This window comes from Astatotilapia calliptera, chromosome 11 (genome assembly GCF_900246225.1).
Source record: "Astatotilapia calliptera chromosome 11, fAstCal1.2, whole genome shotgun sequence".
NCBI classification, from domain to species: Eukaryota; Metazoa; Chordata; class Actinopteri; order Cichliformes; family Cichlidae; genus Astatotilapia; species Astatotilapia calliptera.
Genome location: NC_039312.1, coordinates 13,871,234 through 13,896,835, shown reverse-complemented (window position 1 = coordinate 13,896,835; position 25,602 = coordinate 13,871,234). Strand labels below are relative to the sequence as shown.

The following is a 25,602-nucleotide window of genomic DNA, read 5'->3' as shown; positions in this document are numbered from 1 at the left end:
TAAAACATGACTATATTTGGACTAGTAGTTTGGTTGTTGAATTATCAACTAATACTATGAAGTTTGGTTATCAAGGGTGTCTCCTGAGATACCTTCTAACTGCAAGCATATAAATAATATACTGAAATTTTACTCACCAAAACTGGAACGCAGACTTCTTAGATATGCCGTTGATGCAATTGTGTGCACAGAAAGTCATATGAGCGACACCACAATCAGGACAGAGAAGTCCAGTTTAGCCTAGCAGACAGCTAAGAGTCCAGCTAGCAGCAGCCAAATGTCAGTCACAGTTGTCCCAAATAATGAAACTTTAAGCCTTAACATAATGTGATACATAAATTTTATATAATAATAACGGATTTGATTTATATAGCGTTTTTCAAGGCACCCAAAGCGCTTTACAATACCATTCACTCTCGCATTCACACACTGGTGGAGGCAAGCTACAGTTGTAGCCACAGCTGCCCTGGGGCAGACTGACAGAAGCGAGGCTGCCATATCGCGCCATCGGCCCCTCTGGCCAACACCAGTAGGCGGGAGGGTAAAGTGTCTTGCCCAAGGACACAACGACCAGGAGCCACGTTTGCCCGTATAGTCAGAAATGAGGAATTAGACATACAGACCAAAACAGTTTTTGCACTATTTCTGCTAAAATTTAAGTCTATTGGTATTACCGACCCATCAGGTTGCGGCAGACAGCCGCCCCTCCCTGAGCCTGGTTCTGCTGGAGGTTTCTTCCTGTTAAAAGTGAGTTTTTCCTTTCCACTGTCACCAAAGTGCTTGCTCATAGGGGGCCATATGATTGCTGGGTTTCTCTCTGTATGTATTATTGTAGGGCCTATCTTACAATATAAAGCACCTTGAGGCAACTGTTGTGACTATGACTGTGTTGTGTTGTGATTTGGCGCTGTATAACTATATTGAATTGAACTGAACTGAATTATTACCTTCCTTAGCAGCCAGCCTAAAGGAACTGCAGTATTTGGCACTTCCTCTAACAGTTTCCTGCTTTGTATACACAATTTACCTCTTCCTCACTTACATAGAGCATGTCCATTTTTTTGCACTATATTAGCATGGCAATGTCTCAAAATTCCACAGCATCCATCTATTGCTATCTTTCCACTGCATCTGACGGGCCTAATATAAACTTCTTAATTAACAACAGAGGCAGTGAACATACAGATCTGCTGAAATAATGATGCCTGTTGAAATAATATGTCTGGTGTACTTGCGGGGCAAAATATAGCAAACAGTTTGTTTGTTTTATTATCCCCCCCCTCCAGATGTGTTTTGTTCTTCAAATGCAGGTATCAATGTTTAGCCGCAGTATTGCCAACCACATATGCATTAGTGTCAAAGAATAACAAGATGGTCACATGACCTGAATGGAAAATAAAGGTGGTTTTCACTAGCATCTGGGTCCCAGAGAGTGTTTGCTTCATCCTTCCGCTGTTTTAAACAAGTTGGGCTATTTTAAGGTTTTGGTTTGCTTTTTATAGATGAACAGACAGCAGAGTGTGAAAGAAATGTTCTTTCTAAACAACGTCAGAGACCACAACTGTGCTTGAAGTGGGACATAGGGCCGGAAGAGTCTTTTCATACGAGCGAGCAAAAAAAAGAAGAAGTAAAAAAAGTGTCGACAGCAATGTGTGTCTATGCGTGTGTGTGGGTGTTCTCCTCCGCAGCCCACCCCGAGTACATGGCCGCAGTGTTGGTTGTTTCACTCACTGTTGACACACACACACTGAAACCCTCAAAAGCAAACAGCTTCACTAGGGTTTCCTCATTCTCTGCTGCAGTATTGAAACTGTGAAACTATTGCAGTCATCCTCACTGTGCACAGTCTGTGATAATTAGAACAATTTTAACATTGTGGTCAAAAAAATAAAACCAAAGTTTTTACCAGGTAGATCACAACTATGGAACTCAAGCTCTGTGTTCTGCTTCACCTGCTATCTCCCAACAGAGTCTCTGTTTTTCATATGATCAGCTGTACTTTTTTAATGCGTATGCTGTATCTGAAAATAGAACTCAAAACCCTTGTCGTGGTCGCTTTGGCTGTAACACTTGTAAGTTAATTAAACTTCTTTGACAAGACATGGGCCCCGCTTGTGTGGTCCACGCTGTACTTGTGGTTTATTTGGCAGCAAAGGAAAGAACACAACAAGCCATCTTTTAATTAGAGCTGCGTGCACGCTCAGAGAACTGACTTTGAGATGCGCCGTGGATGTTGAAAAGCCTTTGCATCTCCTTTTCTCTCTGTCTCTTTCTATATGAAACGGATGAGCAGCTATATATGGCCACAGTTTGTCTTGTCCCACACTTGTCCGGTTACCCACAATGCACTTGTTCATCATATTATCAGGCATCTCCAAATAGGGCTGTGCTCTATTTGTTCTCAGAGCCTCATCCAAAATCCTGATCACTTATCTCCCGAGGCCATAAATGCATCTGCTGATAATCTAAATGTCACATCTTATTAACAGCTCTGGTCTTTAAACACATTGCTTGCCTGCTATCCCAGAAGCATTAGACCCATTAGGCTCTGATCAATGAAAACAAGATACCACTGTTTTGATCTAATGGATTTCGCTGGTTATCACAAGGGGAATGCGTGCCTTGTAAAAGCACGGTTACTGGTTAGAATTCCAAAACCGACTCGAGCAAATGAGCTGCAGCATTTGCTAAGTCTGCCTTCAGCAACTACTGTTTAAAGAGGCAGAAGAGTTCTCCGGTGTCTTGAAAAGCTCTTAACTGCGTCGGTGCCGCTTCTCAGCAGACCAACAAGCAAAGGACTTACTATGGCACCATATTTGGAAAGCTGCGGCTTGAAAGAGCAAACCGGCGCAATAAAATAATGCTATTCTCGTGGGATGCTTGAAAGCGATACTGAAGATGATATTTCACCTGTGCCTACTGTGAAGAGCAAATAGCTCGCAATGTAATTTCGAGGCTGAACTTTTTAACTCTTAACAATACATTCTTCAAATTCCAACGTGAAAGCCATCTATAAACACTGAGGCTTGTGATAAACACACACACACACACACAGACAGAGGTATTTCTGGGTTTTCAGGTTGCTACATGAATGATATGGCAAAGCAATGGCTGGCTGTGTGTGTGTGTGTGTGTGCGTGGATGTTTTTTTGTCAATTCATAAGTGTGCTGGAAGAGAATGTGTGGGGCCGGGTGTGAAAGTCAGGTCGCTGGGAGATTGACTCCTCTACATCAACAGTGCTCGGAGGCTCTGTCACTCAGTAGGTGCACCTCATGGCTGGGGAACGTGCTGTCACTGCAGAATAAACACACTTCACACCTCCTGCACTCGCTCAGAGGCTTCAGCCAAGTGCTGCCACTTACAACGTCAAAAACATTCACAAAAAAAAAGGGGGGCTACAAATTTCACGTAGCACTTTAACGGCTGAGGTAAAATAGGACGAATGGCTGTCAAGATGTGAAAAGGCACACAGTTGCAATAAAGAACGCAAAGCGTGCAGCTTGTGCAAAGCATAGGAGTGTTGCAGTGTCACTGGTAATAGAAAGGGTGGGTGGATGATTATTACCATTTGGAGGAAGGTAGGTAAAGCGCTGGGACTGGCTCCTCTTCCTCTTGCCGTTGCAGACGTAGAAGTTAACCTGCACCGAGCTGGATATTCTCTGGTTTCTATATGGCGGGATCTCCACAACAAGAGCGTTCTAAAACAGAAATATGATATGATAATAAAAACTCAGGTGTGAGACGTCATTTTGATTTTCACACTTCCTCTTAAATAACCAACTTCTTTTTAGTACTTTGTGCTTTGTAGTTTAAACTTTTTATTTCTTGCTTTGTCTCAAATTTAGGCTGAGGCGTTTTTGCAAATTTTGGAAAGCTTGGGATCACCATGATATTTTCAAAGGAAGTTCTGCAAATTCAAAAGACTGGAAAGACTACACAGCATGGGTTTATAATGACTGTACACCTGTGGGAATTAAGAGATTAATCAACAGCTATGTTTGTTTTGCAGTTGGCCAGTATTCAGGATACTGTTTCCAAGAGGCTGGACTGGGAGCAGGTCTAAATGAGCACGTCTGGACTGTGTAGATGCAGCACGAGAGCTCAAGAGGTTGGTCCAGTGCCTGTGTTTGTCTCTGAGGAAAACCCAGGAGCTTTAGCATCGTCCCTGTACTGCACGAGAGGAGGGAGGCAGCCAGCTTATTTGTTTGTACAGCCGTGCCTTTGCTGGCTTGCCTGCTCGCCTCCTCTGCATCGATACACCACAGCAAGTCTGTATGGATATGAACTTGCAAATATATTGAGAACATTGCAAAAAAAAATGATCCCGGGGCAGCTGTGACTCTCCTCTAGATCTAAACAGGCTCAGAGTGAGGCATTTTTCGACAGAGAGCAGGTTTCTGTTGGTCATTGCCACACTTGAAGGAAGGTGGGAGGGACGGGTTGGTGGGGGGAAGTCAGAGGTGAGCTCAGCACCAGTCTACCCTCCAGATAATGACAAAGAAAAACATGCAGGTGGCAGACTTTAGGGTGTTAAGTGCGTGCGCGCCGCTTTCCCTCGCTTCCCAACCCCGTGAAAGTTAGCACACTCTCGATGGCAATAAAAACACAGTCGAGCAGGCAGTCAGACTGGAGCACTTTAGAGTAGTCTAGTCGCAGCTGGCATAAGAAGAGGGCCTGTTCTCGCTCGCTGTCTCTAAGTAATTGTTTATTAGATTTACAAACACACTGTAAGATTTGTGTTTTATCAATGCTGACTGCTAATTTTCCAGCATCCGGGACTCTAGCCATCACGCATCAGCCGGCCCTGCGGAGCAATTAGACACCACACTCCATATTTGTCCTACTGATGCAACCGAGTCATTTACCCAAGCGAAACAGCAGCGGCAAGCCAACGACAAACATCCCGACTTGCAGACTTTAGTTGGGGATAGTTAACTATGTGCGAGTGTAAATCACCTCAGTTAGTTTACAGTGGGTTGACACAGTTGATGAAAAGAATCGTCATTTCAAAACATACTGTCATCCTGCACAAGCAAACAGGTTCTGTTCTTGACTCTGTCCACAGTAAAAAGCAGGCCTAATGAACCTTGATGAAATCTTAATTAAGTCCAGAGCTCAGGCAGCTCCCTGTGACACATAGAAAAACATTTGCCTCATTCCCTCTGTTGACGATTCCCTTTTCGCTTGCTTCTACATTAACAGTCCGACTGAGCGTCAGTTAAACGAGTACACTGGTTTATTTTCTCATTACCACCCTCATGAAAGGCAGCAGGTAGGGTGCGATTTGCACTTGGCTGCACGGTCTCAACGTAGATGAAGTGTTTGAGCCCAATTCAGCAAACCTCACTGTGAACTAAACGTCTGGCTATGCTAGGAGGATTGTGTGTGTGTGTGTGTGTGTGTGTGTGTGTGTGTGTGTGTGTGTGTGTGTGTGTGTGCGCGCGCGTGTGTGTGTGTGTGTGTGTGTAACCCATACATGTGTATCTTCATGGATTAGATGCAAAAACAACATGACAGCCTGCGTCTAATTACTTCCAAGAGGATAAGGAGATTTTGTGAAAATTCCATTCAGGATTGCATCGGCTAAACATCATTGTCTATGTTGCAATTTGTAATAACTTAGCAAAGGTTACATCATTACAGGGGACAGATGAGGAAAAGACAGAGAGAGGAAAAGGAGAAAAAGTCTCACGGGAAGGTGGGACTGGAGACGGCACGAGCATTTCAAATAAATCATGCTGGTAAGGTGCACTCACTGATTTGATGGAGTCCTTGTCAACTTTGGCTTCCGTCTCCCAAAGATGATGCCCATCTGTTTTGCAAAAAGACAAATGCATTATTTAGCGGAGGCCCTTACAAACTGCATCAACATATAGATGAGATGGACCTCATTTGGAGTGTGGCTACAGACTTTTGGATTTGGGGAAAAAAAACATCACGGTTTCGACAGAAATTGAATAAAGAAATTCTGTTCTCTCAAGTTCTTGTTGATATGTGCTGTTTTGGATCTTTTTATTTCATCAGTTTCATTTTCACACTGCCAAAGTCATCTCATTCAAACGTTTTTGTCACTATTCTTTCCTATAATAGACCTGCTCCTGTTCTCTCTAGTGTTTTTTCACTCCCCCTTTCAGGCTGTCTGTCACGCACCCTCCTCTTTGACATCTCTAAAATTAGAAACATCCTGTGTCACAGTGATGCTGAAAAGCTAGTTTATGCATGCATCACTTCTAGGCTGGACTATTCTAATTCATTATTATCAGGCTGTCCTAAAAGCTCCCAGAATAGCCTTCAGTTGATCCAGAACTCTGACTGGGACTAAAAAAGAGTTCTGGATCACATATTTCTCCCATGTTGGCTCCCCGTTAAGCCCAGAATTGAATTTAAAATTCAATGACATGCAAGGTCTTGAATAATAAGGGAACATAAACAGAGCACTTGATTGTTGTGTTGGGGTTTCTTTCTAATACTGTAGAGTCTTTACGGTATAATAAAAAGCATCGTGAGACAATTGAAACTCGACCTGATCCAGGTTGTTCAGGACATCAACTCCAAAATCTCCATCGATCACCTGCTTATTCTACTCTAGCTACACCAGTTTCAATGCACTTTGACTCTATTAAGTTGCTTCTAGTCGAATTTTTCAGATTTTATTATTTAATTATGAACTAAATATTTCCCTCTTCTTTCAGATGAGCTCCTTAGTGAATTGACAATTTATTAACTTTCATTTCTTAAAAACAATTTCAACAATTTTTGCAGCTCCAATGTAAGAATGTGTTGCTTATCTAAGTCTGAAGTGAAGACTTTAAGGTTTTGGACCAAAGCACAAAAAAAGGGGAAGCCGCTTTGGTATAGCCACGAGCCGGGTTGTGTTTGTTCTCTAACGTTCGACAAGGAATGCATCCTCTCTTTTCTTCATCTGTCTCTGTAAAGTTCTGCACTATTTCTGTCCCTTGATTAGATTTTTTTTCTTTTTCTATTTTGCTCCCCCTACTTCTTTTCCTCTCTTCCCCGCCCTTCTTCTCTTCTTGTTGTGGTGAGGTTTCCCCTCGCTGCCTCGCAATAAAAGGCCTGTGTGCCGCTGCAGCTGTTGGGAGCCTGCAGAAGCTCAGTTCACATTCTTTGCGTCCTCTTTGTGATTTCACGCCGCACCTTTGTGAACAGACGCTCTGGGCTCTGTTACGGCAATCAACACCAACCACACTGCAATTTTTCGCCTTCTTTTTTCAGCAGAAACCATGAGTCATTACTGCTGTCATGAATGACAGTGACACAGAACAGCTTTTGTTTCAGTGGCACACCAGGTGACTCAACTGTATGGATGGGTAGTGTGGCAGTGCTACTATATGTTAACAGGCGCAAGTAGGAGTTTGCAGATTAAACAGAGAACTAGAGTTGCAGCGTCAGGCGCAGGAAGCTATCAGATAAGATAATCAGAGACAGTTTCCACATAAACGACAGCAAAAGCCCAGCAGCTCTGGAAGATGTAAAACCCTTGTTTTTTCCCCCAAAGCATTATGTTTTTCACATCATGCACAGAGCGAGAGAATAAAGGATTCCAGTCACGGCTGGCTTATTATTGGTGAGATGTGGTAGTGGGGGCGGGTGGTCAGCTTTATTATTCAGAGAGTGAACATCAGTAGATATATCTTTCCAAAATGGCCATATTAAAACATGGGGGGAAGAGAAAAACAGACGGTGGAGAGATCAGATAAGGGTTTTTTTGTATTTGAAATGGGTGGAAATAAAAGTTGCATATGGAGAAATGTACCTCACTGCAATGGAGATGAAGTGCATGACTTGGGGAATAGCAGTAGCCAGGGGGCACAGTGTGTGATCCTGTGCATGTGGCAGATGATTGAGGTACATGAAAGAATGAGGCAAAGGTAATGCAGTGTAGTTGTTCAGAGTATGGAAGGGCGATTAGAGCAAGCACAGGCTCAGGGAAGGTCAGAGAAAAGGGGAGAGACAGAGGCAGACAGAGATGAGCGTTCCTCATGTTACGTCTAGGGGAACCAAGAGGGAATCTCACCCGCCTCCGCTCTGGGAGACACTCCAAGAGGGAAACCTTAGACTCCGACGTCAACCCCAGCCTCCACTAGTAAACATGTTTTTCAAACTTTTCTCTCTGCCTCCCTCTTGATCTTTTTTTTGTCTCACCTTTGGTAGCTCTAAATCAGTTTGTTCTGTCAAACTTTTTTCAAATCACACTGCATCGTATGAAGCAAAGCTAAGAGTTTGATGGAATTGGGATGGGGCCACCTGTGGCATGCTGTTTGGGTGATAACCACAGGACTTTCCATTCTCTCCATCTTCCCTGCAACATCTGCAAAACGCTTCTGTTCCTGACAACACCTCCTCTTTCAAGCAAAGTCCACCCACGCGTAATGCACGCACACCGATGCACACATATGCACACATGCAACCACAGCATCCTTTACCTTTGTTCTGGCCTTCAACTTGAATTATAACAGGGGAAGCACAAAAACAATAAGTGGCATATAAGAGCTGTGTCTGGAGAGCTCTAGGTACGGCATAATCTTGCCTTGGTCAAACAAAGAAGTGAATGAACACATGCATGCACATGGACAAATGGAAGCACGCTTATTTTTAGACTTTGTGCTCAAATGTTAACCAGGCAGCTTTTCTATATATGACTCACTCTTGCAAATCTGGTCCACAAAGACTAGCACTGCACAACCAGGACAACATGTTCATTCATCAGGCAGCTAGACAGCACGTAGGGCGAGGCCTCTTCGAGTCATTTCTTCTTCAGTTCCTGACAACAAACAATATCGTGTACCTGCCTGGTGACAACCTGGCAACAGAGCTGCTGTTGTAAAAAACCTCATAAAGTCCAAACCTTTCATTTGTGTTATTTCTAGTTTTATATACTATAGTCCTTCTTTTGTTACTACCTACCCAAGTTAAGAACCCTAGATAGCTGAGTAACAGTGTATCTGACCTCCCAATGAACTCACAGGTTTTAGCATTTGAGCGTTTTCTTTTTTCCTTTTTTAAATTTTCCTTTTTTTTTTACAGTGACAGCCAAAGGTGATTTTTTTTTCCTTCCAAAAAGCATTGTGTAGTGCAAAACAGCTTCCACTGACCAAGTTCACTTCAGGATTTTTGAGAATGGAAACTATGAATCACGCGCTTAAATGCGGAGGTTGTCTTGTGAAACAACCCAGACATATTCTGCAGCTACGTCTCTTTTCCAGAGAAGATTATTTTAGAGTATTTATATCTCTTTCCTGTTTACCTATGTCAAGTTTATTTTCCATTTTATTGTGTCTCCATTGCCACCTTGAATGAAAATGCTTCAGTAATTTTATGCACATTTTTCACGGCATTCGCCTTGTTGCCCAATGAGGCGCAAAGCCAAAAAAGCCCAAAAGGGATTCCACCATGACTGATCCCAGCTGCGTTTCCCGTCTGGAGCGACTGGATTCTGCCAATCTAAGACCTGGTGAAATTGGAGAAATGTGGGTCTGCTTCAGATCGAGGGGCTTCCGTATAAATTACGACTTGATAGATTTATGATGGGTTTATAGCCAGGAAGTGAGTTATTCTCGGTGTATAACAGGGAAAGCGTGAGCCGACGTGACCTGGGGTTGTAGCCTGAGGAGGATGGCGGTCAGCGGAGTGAAATTTTATGCTTCTTTTTAAGAGTCCAGCTGTGTGGCGCTGAGTTTGAAAATGATCTGAAGACTCAGAATGACGGTGGGAGGATCATCTGCACTTGTACATTTGGATAGTATTTGTAGAGTGGATAGCATTAGAAAGACATCAAAGCTTGCTGCTCTTAATGGTGTGTTGCATGTTATTTCACAGCCTAGCGAGAGTCACAGCGAGAATCGCACTTAGAAACTGAGCGAATGGTGAAAAAGAATGCAGGTAGATGATCATTTGATATATCAGAGCAGGGTCGCTCCAACAGCTTGCAGCCAAATCGGTCATAAAGACCCATGTAGTGAGCCACATTTCATTAAGGTATATCACTATTCTAATCAACTGGAGGGATATTAAGATGTTTCCCTAACAAAAATGGCCATCTTTCCACAGTTCGAGAGACTCTTCTGGCAATTACATGTTCAAACATGTCTAAAGAGAAGTGTAGAGGCCACAGGACAATGTAAACATTTTTCTGCTATCACACAACTGGGTCCTTTGATGTATAGATGTTCTCAAAGCCACTGCACAAATATAGCTTTAAACTGCGGATAAGAAACTTCCATTTCACACATTCCTCATGATGCTCTTCTAGCAAGGTGCTTGAGAGCTTAAACCAGTGGTCCCCAACCCCCGGGCCTCGGACCGGTACCGGTCGGTGAGTCATTTGGTACCGGGCCGCGAAAGTTGAGGCTCAGGTGTGAAATGTATGGTTTTCAGGGTTTTTATCGGTTTTCAGTGTTATTTTGTTATCGTTTTTATCGTTAACTCGGTTTTCCTGGGTCTTTTCACGTGTGTTATGAATAAATCTTCTTTTTTTCGGTACCGGTACTAGTTTTATTTTGTTGCATTTATCTGTGACACCTTAAAGGCCGGTCCGTGAAAATATTGTCAGGCATAAACCGGTCCGTGGCGCAAAAAAGGTTGGAGACCGCTGGCTTAAACCATTCCTGCAGTGATAAATAATTACTGATTTTGAAATTGAGGGCAGTATACCATCCTAATGAGACAGTAAGATCCCAAATCTCATGCCTGAAGCAGGGGTGGAGGTTGGTCTTATCGTGCCAAAGTGCCAGAACTATGAGCCAGTATGAGCCATGAAGGTTATTCTAGCCTGAAGCCAAAGGACAGTCTAGACATACTGCTACAAGTACAATACATCGACCAGTTTGTCTGGTGTTTAAACTTGCCCAGGGTGGAAGAGTTCAGCCAAGTATAAACAGTGCATGAATGAACTCTTAGCAGTTCAGGTCATAGCCTTCTTCAAACTATGAAGGTATGAATATCCAAACATTTCAGTCCGATGCTGAGGAGCTTTTACACATGAGGAATATTAGCTCGAGCTTACTGTAGTAGATCATGTTGTTCTAAAGTTACAGATTATGCTAGAGCTAAGGAAGCCTCTCTCTAGCCTGAGGCAGAGGTAGAGAGGACCAGACTTCTCCCTGCTGCAGACCAAGCTGCATGGTGCTGCTGAGCTCCAGGCAACGCTCCAGTCCTACCAGATGTAAAAACTATCCGGCTCACCAGGGAATTCCCTTACCTCCCCTCTGAGTCAGAGTGTAGGCTTTCCCCAGCTTGCTCTCTCTCCCTCTCTCTCTCTGTTTGTCTGTCTGTGCCTCTATTTTCCCTGCCTTTAGCACTCATTCCATCCATGGAAAGCAGGGCAAGCCAGAACACACATTGCAATAGGTGCGCCAGGTATGTCTTCCTAATCCAATGCCAAAAGAGCGGTTTGGGTATACCAAAAACACAGACACAAAACGCAATACTAATAACAGAAAACTGAAGCAAAGTCAACAATGCAAAAAAGATGGAAAGTTTCACAAATGCCCATATTGTGGTTCTGGGAAAGGCACTACTCTGTGCTGAGCAGAGAGCAAAAATGACATAGATTGTTATTATTATTACTATCAACAAAATTACTCTTGAAAGGAGTTTTTAAACTGCAACAGAAGACGAGCACCTATGTTCCTACAGTCTGAATATCTTGCACTATCTGATGGAGCAAAACCATACATACAAACCTTTCGCTGGGGGCGTGTGGAAAGTGATCTGTGGTCTTCGAGTCCACTTTGGACCATAACATCTGATCATTTCTATGCGCCAATATCTCAAGAGTTCTACGGAAGCCCCGCCCATTTCTGCACCTCCTATTCCTCTCCCCCCTCTCTACTGTCTAAGGGGTCTTGTCTTTTCCGATTCACCTCTTCTACAGGGAATCCTTTGTGGATGACTCACTGCAAACACTTCCTACCGAACAACGCAAACAGGCCCGCAGGCTAGCAGCCGCAGCGGGTACACAACAACAAACACACACACACATACTGTACACACGTGAATGCACCGGTTTGCATCAGTTATCCTGTGGGTGATGAAGTGGAGCAGTGGGGATGGACATGGCATCTAAAAAGTAGAAGTAATTATTTTTCAAGGTGCATTAAGGTTTCCCGCAGTGGCAACAGCTATGAGCTCTGCTCATTTGATACTGCGGATGTCTCACGGGGGGACAGACAGACAATCAAAACAACAGAGAAGGAGAGGAAGGTTAAAGTCGACAAACAGAGCGGCGCTATGTTTTAAGAGTACATGTGGGTCTGATTTATTTATTTATGCTGTTGTACGAAACAATCATTTGCTCTTAGATGTATTACTGTGTATTCACGGCATAATATTTTGCTCCTTGTACAGAAGATAATGCCAGTGGCCACATGTGCCAATGATTTTCTAAAGACTACTGGATGTCTGTGTGTCACTGGTGTCCTCATTTAACCACAAACTGCAAACAGCAAATCTCTCAAATGTTGATGGCATCCCCTAACAGAGCTCTGTAATTAATTGATATCTGTCTTTGTTGCGTTGGTGTTTTAGACAATTCAAAAACATCTGCGTGTATGCCAAAAACAGCTACAGCCTGCACAAAAACCCCCCACAACAAATGGAAACAGTTAGAGAAGTAGATGTATTTATGATTTATAGCTCATTTGTGCTAATAGGCTTTTGTGCTTTGTGTGATCTGCCCCCTCACTCCACTTGGAGGATTTTGACTGTATACAGTTATTCACACAAGTTGGATTGGTACTCCTAAAGCAGCCTGTTGCTCCTTAGGATTTGTGGAATTTTCTTGAAGGTGTTTATTGGAGTCAATTTTGGAGAGTGAGCAGCCGTCCTGACCTCTGATGGCAGCAACAGTAATGGCTGTCACCACTGAGGCAAAATCAGTGATTGGTGTTGTGCCCCACAAAGGCCTTGGCTGTACGTACGCATGACTGTGTAATTATTGCGGCGCGATGCTCTGTATTTCATGGATGCATTTAGTCATGAACTTTTCCAGAGGAAAATAAAACCAAAGTTATAGAATAATTCTGTAATACAATTATATTTTTATTGGTTTCTTTTTTCCTCATCCCAGTTTGGCCCTTCTAAATCAACAATCGGAGAAATCCTGAAGTCTAAAACTTCACGAAACAGCAGGATTCTCTGATTAAAATGCCAAAGGACAATCTTTTGCAGTATATTTAAGACATAAGTATTTTTCCGTGCTCATAGTTGCTCGTCCATAGTTGCCATTAGTGAGTGATGTGCGTGTTCCTGCTTGCGCACGTGTGTTTAGGGTGTGTAGGTCTTTCTGTAATGGGCTTTTTGACTTAGGAGACCCTGGAAATGGTGGGTCATTAAAGTTCACATAAAAGCAGACTAAGTAGTAGACAGACAACCTCCCTTTCGATCTCCCTCTCTCTCTCTTTCTCCCTTCTGGACACCACAGAGACGGAAAACAAACCACCGAGATGTCAATGGCAGCCACGAGCCCGGAGATCCCGCTAGCGTAGAGCTCCGCAGCTCCTAATGTCTTTAGCGGGTATCGGGGATAGAGGTGAGAAAAAATGAGGGATGAGGGAGAACAGAGGAAAAGAAGGAAACGGAATATCAAGGTAAAGAGAGTGGGGAAAGAACGGAAATACTACCAAGAAGGCAAAAGGTGTGCATGTATGGGCTTTCCTCTTCAAGGGATCCCCCACACCCCTCCATGACTAAATAAAACCAGGAGAAGGGATACCCCAAATTACCAAGTTCATCCACCTCTCCTTAACCCATTGCTGCTTCCTCCTTAAGCCCTTAGGTCCTTAAGAGTAGACCATTCAAACAAGCTAGGGGCAAGTAGGGAGAGATCCATGCAGTGAAGAGTAACAAAATCTTTCTTCCTTCCAATTTTGAGACTGAATTTTATTTTTATAACCTTTTTGAGGAAAATAAGTAAATAAAGAATTCACTTTTTATTTCTGCGTTCACTGACCACTTGCTAACTTTTACGGCAGAAGTGTGAAGTGTTTTGGAAAGTGTGGATTAACTGTGATAATCTTCAGCAATTTTGAAATTCATGGTTAATGAACTGGAAGACACAATTATCTCATTCTCACAACTTTGTTTATGTTGCTCCCTTGTCTTAGTTTGTGTGTTGCTCAGCAGCAGCAGCGGCAGCAGTCACGCCGTGCTTCAGCTGACTTCAGAGCTACTACTGCGCTTGACCTTTGTTTTGATTTATTGGGTGCAATCAAGGAAATGATCACAATCATTATTCAAACTGAAAACCTGATCACTAGTGTTTCTACTTTCACAACCCACCCACACAGGGGAGAAACATATGGCCAAAAAGTTTAGACCAAAAAAAAAGAAAAAGAAAAAGAAAGAAATGGTTTCCGACAGCCGGCCAGGGTGAGCGTCTGGCAGAACAGGGCGGAAGAAAGAGTGACGGAAAGCAAGCGAGCGAAAGGGTTAACTGTCGAAAGCAGGGGGAGTCAGGGAGGTACGGATAGCGAGGGAAAGAGGGAAAGTGAGAGAAAGAGACGTTGCACATGCCCTGGTTGTGATTCATTCCTTAACTTGTGGCGAGCGCCGCTGAACAGGCAATGGAAACTTCAGCAAATGTAAATACGCTTTGGTTAAAAATATAGTGGCCTAATGCACACCACATGTGGCTCGCTGGCAAGTCTTGCTCTATTTTGACGGGAGGAGAGACTAAGAAAATGCAACTGATGAGAGTGGGGGAGAAAGAAAAGAAAGGGGTATTAAAAAGGGAAATTGAAATGCGGTAAACATGGCCCGGTGACTGCAGCTTACCCTGGGCCTTCTCCACGAATACCACCTTGGACTCGGGCAGGAAGTTGAGTCCGTTTAGAAGTATCATTTTGCCTCCCGTGGCAGGGCAACTGTCCATACTTTGCTTCTCGACCAAGGGAAGCTCTTGAGCCGAACGCTGGGCTGTTGAAAGAGACACACAAACACAGGTTTCAAAATGGTGCGCAAGATTACACTAATACACCGCCTGATCCCCAACTACCCCGGGAAGCACAAGCCCAGCTCACAGCCAGTAAAACAGCAGTTCTTGGTTAGGGAAACAGGCTTATCAACTTTATTATGATGATTTCATGACCCCCTAGCTAAGAGGTTTGCAGCCAACAGCTGCTCTTTAAATGACATTGAAAAAAAGGCGCACAAATGATCAAAACAATATTTTCATGGTTGTTATGGCCAACCACCTGCCTCTGCTTTGCATGAAGTGATGCCAGCAAGTCACCTCTGACCTGTAGAATTCGGTCACCACATTCACAGCCGTATAGATATACAGTATCACCTTGCATCTGTGGATCTTATTTATAAATCTGTGCTTTAAATAACTTTAAACTTCACATTTAAATATGATGCACCAACTCAGATTAACCTCCACTTTGGACCATAAACTACAACGCAAGCTCTGTCTCACAATCGGAGTCTAACTGGCGTCCTTGGGCGCAAATAACATCACACCCCTCATACACAAATGAATGACAAAGAGAACAGAGGTTTCTTTCAATGTGCTCACTCAACCGTGCCAAAAAGTGGGGCTGGCAAACGACCTTTGTGAAACCTGCGCTAATGGGGTAGTGTTACCAAAATAACTTGTGCATTCAGTCGTAAAATGTGAATTTAAGATAGATAGCACGTGTGTTTGGCATCGTGCACAATGCATCTATTGCTTTGGCAAAGACCTTTGATCAAATAAAGCTTATTGGGTGCAGATGCACTGAATTTGCTCCAGTAGGCAATAAAATAGTAGCTCACTTTATTGGACTACAACAATAGATGCCACCTGAGTGCAAAGCCAACAGAAAAGACATGCCAGGTTTTGTGTTTATTTCTGTGCGTGTGTTTGTCTGTGTGTGTGTAAGACTTACAGCATTCAATGGGGTTCGAAGTGGCCTGTAGGGACACGGTCCTGCCATTGGGTTGGTTGATGTGCACGCGAAACACAAGCCTCACACGTGTGTTTTTACGTCCGATGTCCGTTTCCCCTTTGCGAAGCTCAATGTCTGAATTACGCAGCTTCAGGATTCCCGCACAATCAATTCTAGAACGGAGAAAAGCACACGCACAATTGAAGACTATATCCCCGAGACAACATTACACAGGCAAAGGTGACGGAAAGGTGAAGTTCACTGTTTACTTTTTCCAAGCCAGAACAATTTCTATTACAACATTTCAAGAAAGCACCAATTTCTTTCTCTTCTGTTCCACACCCTGAGTCACAGAGGGTAGCTTTCAACGGGATGCAAAAGCATGGAAAAGTGCGACCAAGGGTTGAAACAGGAGCCTATCTGATTTACTCTTGGCTGTGAAATCGAAAATAGCTGCTACGCATCGGGACCAGCAGTGAAGTCCCCACTGGTGTTACAGATCATGCACTGGAAGTTTATCGGAGCATGACCGTGTCATTATTAATCCAGCATGTCATCAAAGGAAAAGTTGGACATTAATGAGTTTGCATCACCGTTTTAAATGGCCAGAGTGGTCCAAGTATTCAGAGAAATCTGGACTGAGCGCACCATGGCTTACCAGTATCACACACGTTCTGTAGGAGTACACCGAGCCTGCCTTGTCCGTTCACACCATTCACTTCATGAGTTTTGGGTTTAAAACCGCTGTTAATCATTGCCACATGTGCTAATAGCCCCCTTTTTAAGCTGTCTCTCTTTATTTATTTCATTTCACAATTTGGGAGGTAAAGGTGTAGAGTTTCTTTCCCTTTTCTTGGTGGAAAAAGGGCATTCATTCGCAGGCATGGCCTTTCATAAATTTACATAAAACTAGTGTGGCTGGTAAAAAGTGAGAGAATACAGATGGGATATGGTTTGGCATTTAAATGATTTTACATGGTAGCTTTTTGGGAGCGATTCCTGGAACATGGTAAATGTCAGGTTTTATACCAATCCATTTTTCCCTTGACTTTGGTTTGTACAATTCAAAGAAAAGAAAAATAACAGATACAGTCATGCTGACTACCCGCTCCTTATCAGCACTGAAAAACGAGCAACATAAAGGATTGGTGTTTTGGTGTTCTAACTATCTTGCACTTTAACATAACATATGATGACAATTTGGCACTATCAGAAACTTAGGATGCCGTATGTCTGCTAACCAACCTATGGAAATCTAGATGAAATGATCGACTGACACTGAGGAAAAAGAAGATAACGAACCCAAACATATTAGACAGAGTTAAAATATGTTAAACCAAATCTTTTGGATTTTAAACAAACCCTTGTGGCAGTAGAAACCTTGTTTCTATGAAAAATCCTGCAGTGGTTGCAGATAGCATGGTAGGAAAGAGCGGAGGGACTGCAGGTATTAGTCATAGCCTACAATTCCACAGGGATTATCAACATACAAACTTGATGTTTTGCCCAAATTTACTAGATCCACATCTGCAACTAGGTCAAGATGTAGTGACAGCAAAAAATAAATAAAAAAGCTGTAGCATACGACCTAAATCAGTTTCAAGCTCATCAAACTATTCAGTGAGCCCTTATCTACCAGCGACTGGGATGTTAAACGCACCATTTTCATCAGGAGAAAAACACTGCATTATAGAATTAAAGGCGATCACTCAAATGAACCATTCCCTTTTAGCAGACAAGATGACCAAATGACAGCATATGAAAACCACCACAGATCCACTCAGCATACGAGTCAAGGTTTCACAGCTTTCTACTAATATGCCACCAGTCTGTGGTTTTAAACAAGAGCAAGATGATGGGCATAATAAAGTTACTCTAGTCATAACCGTCATCCTCTTATGAATGCTTTCTCGCTTATTAGGTTATAGTAGTTAGAATCTGCAGAGGTGGTTGGTGTGCTTGAAGATAAAACATCTTAGAAGCGGAAAGGGAAAAAAAACAGATTGAAGCTTTCTGAAAGTTTGACTGCAGTTCTTGAGTGTCTGCATCCCACACAAATGATAGCTGGCGTGTGCACAGCGAGATGGATTCTGCATTATCAAGGCAACTTTTTAACAGCTTGGTGGAGAGAGAAAGTTAAAGACTTTTCTCCATCTTTCACTGTTTAGATAGTCAGGAAGAAATACAAAACGTTAACTCCTCTTCTTGTGCGCTGACGATAAAAAGAGAGAAAAAAAAAACTTCCTCTTGAATGTTTGGTTTGGTATAAAATCATAGCCTAGGGGACACATTAAGCAAAACAGGCCAACAGTATGCTTTAATATGCTACAATATGAAGGATATTGAGGTATTGTTGGAAATGATATTGTAATGTAATACAAATGTTAAAATCATCTACACTTCGCCAAAGAAGGCCACTGTCCGGTCAGGAAACTCTCATGTCCCATAAATCTTCATGATCCCCAACATTTATACAAACATGAACCTGTGTCATAGAGATGCATCACCTATATGCTTTTCATTTAAAAACACATACGCACTTAAAGTCTAAATGGTGACGAATAAACAGTAAGAGGTAATTGCCTTATGTAACCTGTGCTAAGATACAGTAGCTTTACCAACAACACACAGCTCTGGGCCACAGTCCAATAAATTCACTGCTGCCTAGTCTAAACGGAGCCCCAGGACAGGAGCTACTGCCTGGATACACTGCAGAGCAGAGCCGTTGGCTTACTGAAAGTCTAGAGGGAGGAAGACAGAACCCGAGCCTGACTTTTCAGCCCTAGAAAACAGATGCTCTGCTCCTTTAGATGGAGCAAGTTTACATGTAAAACTACATCAAAAACATCGATTTTTTAATGCTATGAATAAATAGGTGATTAGTTTTTTTTTGTTTCATTCAGTGCTTCTTCTATGCTGAGTTAAGCTGTAAATTTGGTCCACCTGCAGCACAGAATTTTAGACAGTGGTCCCCGTTTTTTATGTTAATCAGTACAGATGGTAGAAGTTACCTGCAGTAAACTGTTTAAAATTGCCTTGCTCGTATCATCCAGCAGCTCGGTGACAAAGACTTAATCCTGGTCTCCACTGTAAGTCCGAATCACTAAACCCTCTCTTACTTTATTTTGACTTGACTCTGAAACATGTTTCACACTATTTTGGGTTTGAAACTTTTGATCAGATGTGATGAATCATCATCATGCCACCATGCTAAAGCAAACAACTTTCTATTATTTACCAATGTTAGATTAGGCCTATCTTTTCCCCTTCAGTGTCAAGATTAGTTCTTTATCCATCTTTTTTATTTTTTATTTAACAGCCTCCAGACTTTCTCTAGAAATCCTGTGTTGCCCCAAAACCTCGTGGACTTAGTAGGCAAGTACAGCAAAACTTTGTCCTTGAGTCTGAACATTGAGGTCAGACACTTATGACACTTTTTGTCATTTAAAAAAAGCTATTTGTTTTTTATCTCTTGGCTACACTGTTTATGTGACATATGTGATATGTGACACATGAAATTATGTATGTCCAGTTTAATTTCATAAAAATAAACCATTTTATGAACTTTTTACGGTATAAAATGACTAAAATATAAGATGACCGGCCTAACTTAAACTTTACAGAGCAGATCTACGAGTTTCATTCATTAAAGTGAAAGACTACTGTTGCGCCAGCTGCTTCACGAATGACACTGACATAGCTCTGTTTCAGAAGTTTCTGTTTGGTTATGGTGCAGTAGACGGCCACTGCTGTCCAGCAAATGATGATGTCGATTTTTCAGAAGACTTTCTGACCCATTAGAAAAACACAGGTGTGCATAAAGTGGCTTCCATGATGGTTGGATCCATTTTGTTGTTTTTTTGTTTTGTTTTTTCATTGTGCACGCCAGCCAGCTGGTCAAGGAACAATTGAAAATACAAAACTAACAATACAAAATACATTTTAAATTTGCTTATTTTAGTAGTAATCAGTTGACATTGCTAAATTGGTATCAGAATTGGCAGTTATGGTCTTAATACAAACAGGCCAATAAAGTTATTGTTTGCTTTGGGTACTGCAGGCTACATGAATGTGACTAATTGCCCTCCAAGCCCAAATCATTCTTTTCACCAGACTTGTTAGTTCAGTTGGGATGTTCTAACTCGCCTCATATATTTGTCTCGGTGGAATATGTTGACCAAGCCAAGTGTAACGGGACCGCATTATTCTGGTGGATCACGGCACTCCAAGTGCAAGCCTCAAACTGGCCATATTCACACTGGGCTGAATTAAAGCACCCATGAACTCGGCGCTTGCTTTTTCTTTAACGTTTGTGCATCTCTTGGGGTAAAAGCATGGAACTCAAATTTGAAGGCCTGTTTTGAAGTGAAAGCTCAAGAATATTTATCAATAAGCATTCTCATCCTATAGAGACATAACAAAGAGAAAGGTGCAGAAAGAAAGAGATTGTGCACATTTCTGCTTGTGTTTTGAAGTTAATGGAAGAAAGCGTGGATAGCACTCACATAGCTCTCATGTTATTCTCAGGCAGCAGAGGGATCTCCAGAATTTTGGTGTTGGATTGCATGACTTCATGGCTGGCGGTGGAGACGGTTTTGCCCGTGATGCGGTGGACCTGGTAGAAGGCATGTGGTCGCAGGAGGCGGTCGTCTGCGGTCCCTATGAACAGCTGCAGGGTGAGCGGCTCGCTTTCCATGTAGCCATAAAGCTGGCAAGAGAACAAAGAGACCCAGGTAAGAGGCAACATCAGGTTTTAAGACCTCCATCTCAGGCAACCCCTCATTTAGGAAATCGAGACTGGACGCACATTAGCAACTGTTAAAGGAACCTTTATTGATAGCTTTGACCAGGCAGAAGAGCTGTGAACATGAGCTCTTTTTCATTGTTTGTTTTTTTCTGGTTGGATTGGAGGCTCTCTCTCAGTGGTCTGCTGTTCTTTTCTACATTCCTTTAGGAAGAGAAATCAAAAGATTTTTTATTGTTTCTGGGTGTTTGAGCAGGAAACACAGAGACAAAGACTGATAAAAGTTTCACAGCTGATACTTAAGGAGATGACTGGGAAAATGTTTCCAGTATAACGGAGGGCATCAAATAGATGAAATCAAAACTCAAACTCTTACTTAAACTGTTCAAAATAAATAAATAAACAGTACAAATCAATGGTTTTTCTGTGATGATTATCAACACACAGTTAGCTATTAAACTTATTAAAACTTTACGCCTGAATGCTCATGAAGCAGGGAGTGCAGACGTGCTCCAGCCCCTTTACCTTTGGGCAGTTATGAACATGCATTATGATTTCCATTAAAGAGCGCAGACTGTGTCCCACTGTGATGAAAGAGACTCCTGTATCAGAACCACCACTTCAAACAACTACCACTTCCTCTAGCAGCCTGCCATTAGCCGCTACTGCTTAGCTAATAAAAAGATCAAATCTTCAAAAAAAGGAAAAATAATCCATGCCTGTGCACACTGTTGAATTTGGGTTCAAATGTACTTCAAATATAAACTGTAACTGCCAATTTAAATTCAATGTCCCAGTATAATTTTCTGTCTGTGTCTAAAGTAACATCATTCGATCATTTAACCAAGTGTGTAATGGCTCAAAAACATCCAAATGCAGGGAATGTTTTAAATTCCAAGATGTGGTGAAGGGCAACTGATACTTTGTGAATGATTTCTGACCAGAATAATCCACTAACCAAGTTATTTCTAGCGTGGCCGAGTCTTAACACCAAAGACCTCCCAGGATATAGTTTCTCTTTGTAATGCAAATTGTTCCTATGGCTTAGAAATCTCTCCAAACCTAAACACTATCAAGAAGCCGCTGAATCCATCTGGTATACATAAAACCCCAAAAAGCCTAACTTCTGATCGGGTGGACCTCCACAGATCCACCCAGGTGGCTACTTGACCGCATGTGACGTTTACTGTGAGGGATCAGTTACTTAAGACCAAGGCTCAACAAGCCATGACCATCTGAAAAATCCCACAAATTGGTCAATTACTCCAGCGCACCGCTTCAGACCAATTTTGTTTGAGCTCCATCCGAGTGAAAACAGTGGTAACGTCAAATGGAATAAAAGACCCCTGTTGTTTATCTAACAGACTGAGTCATACAATGAAATGAAGACCACATGTAACCTATGACATAATCTGATTAATGGGTTTATAATTACCTTTGAGAGGGCAGGCAGGAATTGGGGGGGTGGGGGGGGGGTGTAAAGAAGAGCAAGACTGGTATAAGACTGGAAAGTTATTCTGAACCTGATTGGGTGTCTGTGGAAATTAGTACCACAGTGTCATCGACACCTAAGGCCTTTGATTTGAGAGCAGATTTGTCTGGATACAGTATCAAAAGTCATTTGGTCTCATAATAACGACAAGGATTAAATGGCCTTGGTCGGCACTTGATGACAGCTCTGCTGGATGCAAGACAAGGCAGAGGATGTGCTCTTTGTGGTCTCTGTTACACAATTTTCATTATTAATTATCTTGAATAGGAATAGAATATGACCAGTCACGGGAATAGATTATATATCCATATGCTTCAATAACCTAAGCACCGGTGGTTATCTGGCTTGGTCTTTGATTCAGATATCGAGGGAGTGCGGAGGGAGTGGTAAGACTAAGGCTGTCATTCATCTCCAGTTCCAACCATCATATTTTTTCTCTTGAGCTCCCCATAGTGTCTCTAGCAGCTGTCTTGACCTGGAGCTAGTCACACATGCTAGTCATCAGTGAGTTAGGCCGAGGTCAGGAGCTTCTTGAAGTCTTGGCATCTCAAGGGACCACTTCATCTATAGAGTGATCTCACCGGCAGACGCTGTTCCCTTGTTATATTTTACTTATGGTGTCACCAGAAGTAATTATCCATAGCCACACATGCTACCAGTTACGGGCGCATTGAATCAGAGGAGGGCCACGGTGGAGCATGAGGTACAAATCTGAAACATCGGAGCGTTAAATTGCATGACGTTGCCTTGTGATTTAATAAAACGCTGGCAGTTGCACTACAAACCCGTGTCATCTGCGGCAATGGACTTCTTTGGATTTCTCTTTGACCTCCAAAACATTACCTCAGCCGCCACGTGGCGAGGGCCACAAAAGAAGCGGGAGGTAGAGGAGGTTCTCGCTCCTCTCATCCTGCTGTAGCGCACGGCAATGGCGGCGGCATCCTCGCTCAAAAGGAGGATGTGATTAATGAGGTCAGGTAGTCCTCGTGGTGACGCTGCTCTTCCCAGCAGCAAACGAAGGCAGCGTGATCCCCCCTGAGCGACCTCACTCAATTCCTTTACCATATGTGCTCCCCTGACCCTCTCGCTACAGTCTCCCCCCATCCCACTCCTTCACCTCTGCTAAACTCCTGCGATGCTCCCTCAACTGCACGCCACACGCACAGTGAAAAATTCACTTCTTCATTTTATTCTCAAAGTGGGAATTAAGACAGGGGGAGTCAAGACTGTGTAGACAGAACTTAAACACCTGCGACCTCAGCTTTGCATTTGTGTCTGACGCTGTCTGTGAGAGAGACACTAATTTTGACCAGATGAGCTTCTTCTTGCTGTAAAATATGGCCCATCGGGCTGAACGCTCACTACATGTTTATTTTGAGATCATTCACTGAAACCAGTCTTACATTGAGGCAGTTGTTCCCGGTGCCAGCTTTTGCCACTGTGTCAGCTTGTTGTATGAACCTATTTCTGAGAGCTGACGCTCAAGTAAAACATCGCGACCATGGCAGCTGAGGCATTAACTGCATAATAGTGTGCAGCTGTATTGTCTAGGTCAGTTGTGATGATAAATAGAGAAGAGGAGGGCACATTCTGGGTGCTCACCGCCATTCAGCTCCCATCTGCCTTTGGGTCTTCTCAGCTCCATCAGCAATACAGAAAGCTTTAGTCCTTGGGAGACAGCCCCAGTTTATTTCTTTTCTTTCTTCCCCCCCCCATTTTCTTATTTGCTTCACTCAATGAAAGTCACATGTGATCAAATAGCGACAGAGGGTGTTTTTATTCCAATAAATATAATGTATTTTTCACAGTGGATTTTATCCTTCAGCTTCTTTAGTAAAAGTGACATTCTTAATGCTGCTGCAACCATTCAAAGTGGGGATTTGAACATTTAAAGTTTAATAATGACTTGGTGGTAAATTAGATTTGTCTGGCCTGGCTAGAAATTGAGTGTGAATACACTTCACAGGCCCCGCAGTGAAGGCTGCCTTCTATCCCTCTGCGGTGATTTCATCACCGCCTGGAGAAATGTCATGACTCGTAGAAGTCCACGTGGCGCAGAGAATCGGGGGGGAGAGAGAGAAGACAACTGGAAGCAGCAGAGGAGGGGTTGAGGGGGGAGGAGAACTACAACAGCAGATGCAGGCTTTTTCCCATTATCACGCTCTCCTCTCTGTCAAGTGCTGACACACTCACACCAGCCAGCCTTTGCTGTACCCAATTAGACGTACACTCATCCACGCTGTCTCTCCTTCCAGACTTTACTCCATCGCCCCCCTGACCCTCTAATGTCTCCCGTGTCTCATATTGAATGCATAACGCAACATATGCAATCCTTTAATGTGCACTGTTTCCATGGCTTCACATGCTGCAACTTTTATAAGCAACCAAACAGCTATATCCTTTAAAGTTTTTATTTTCTTTACTAATACTTCGAGTATTGAGGGTGTAGCTTTGAGCACAGGCCCATGTCTAGACTACTAAAGGTCCAAATTTTATGTCAAATAACATTGTTTTAAATTTTGATTTTATCAGCCATTCATAAGACCCATCATTAAAGCCTACAGAAAATTTGTGCAGGATGAAGCATAGATCACTGCTATGCCCCTAAGTAGCCAGATTACCCACTCTTATCTTACCTCATAAATCTGCGGTTTGGTTGTCACCTCAAACCAGTGAAAACGATGTACACATAACCTCAACTTTTTCCACTTGTTATTAACTTGTAATTAGTGGCAGCCCAATACCAGTGTAAGGGAAACCCCGCAGATGGAGAACCACAATTTGAGAGTGGCATAAATGCCCCTTTGGGCAGCAAATAATAGCCTTGACTAAGCTCTAACAGCACTACAGGGTACACCAATCCTTTTGAATATCAAACATAAGGCGGCGGTAGATTTAATGAGCAATTAGCAGCTACAGTATGGAGTGCTGTAGATCAGGGTGTTCTTCTTTCGAGACATTACGCAGCCAGCAAGGACCAGATCCCAAGGTGAAACCGCACATGCGAAAAACCCGAGCACGTGTTTGCTTAAGTCTTTCATGTCATCATGGCGGAAATATACTGCAAATTTGATGTGCATTACATAAAGTTGCAGAGGAAGAGAGATGAGTATTAAGTCACGCACACGTTAATAAGGATGATGGCCACATCCTGAAATTACACATGTGTGTTACTGCTTTAAACTTAATGAGAAAGTGCATGTATGTGTGTGGGGGGTGAAAGCCTTACAGGCCAGTGATTATCCTATATGAATTAGCCATAAGCAATTCTGCTCTGTGTGCTGCAGGACAGGTTTAATTCTTCACAGGTGTTGTTTGCTGTTACCAAGGGCCTGGCGGATGTCTGTTTTCCTGTCTGTGGTTGAACTTGAAAGCTGTTGCAACATCTTGATCTGAACTCATGTTAGATCGGTCACTCTATTGTTAATGAAAACTTTATAATTGCAGTTGTCTTTTTTAAATGGTCTGCTCAGTTAAA

The 25,602-nt window shown here is 42.7% G+C and overlaps 1 protein-coding gene across 2 annotated transcripts in view; it reads right to left on the bottom strand.

The window, feature by feature from the left end:
- Positions 1–25,602, bottom strand: part of LOC113032039 (nuclear factor of activated T-cells, cytoplasmic 1-like) — a 60,712-nt gene that overhangs the window by 24,232 nt on the left and 10,878 nt on the right. For both annotated transcript variants that reach the window (XM_026184684.1, XM_026184685.1), the window contains exons 4-8: positions 20,394–20,596; positions 15,889–16,061; positions 14,795–14,935; positions 5,758–5,813; positions 3,567–3,699 (exon numbers count right to left, since the gene is read on the bottom strand). In XM_026184684.1, the coding sequence (XP_026040469.1) occupies positions 3,567–3,699; positions 5,758–5,813; positions 14,795–14,935; positions 15,889–16,061; positions 20,394–20,596 (706 nt within the window). The remainder of the gene's footprint in view (positions 1–3,566; positions 3,700–5,757; positions 5,814–14,794; positions 14,936–15,888; positions 16,062–20,393; positions 20,597–25,602) is intronic.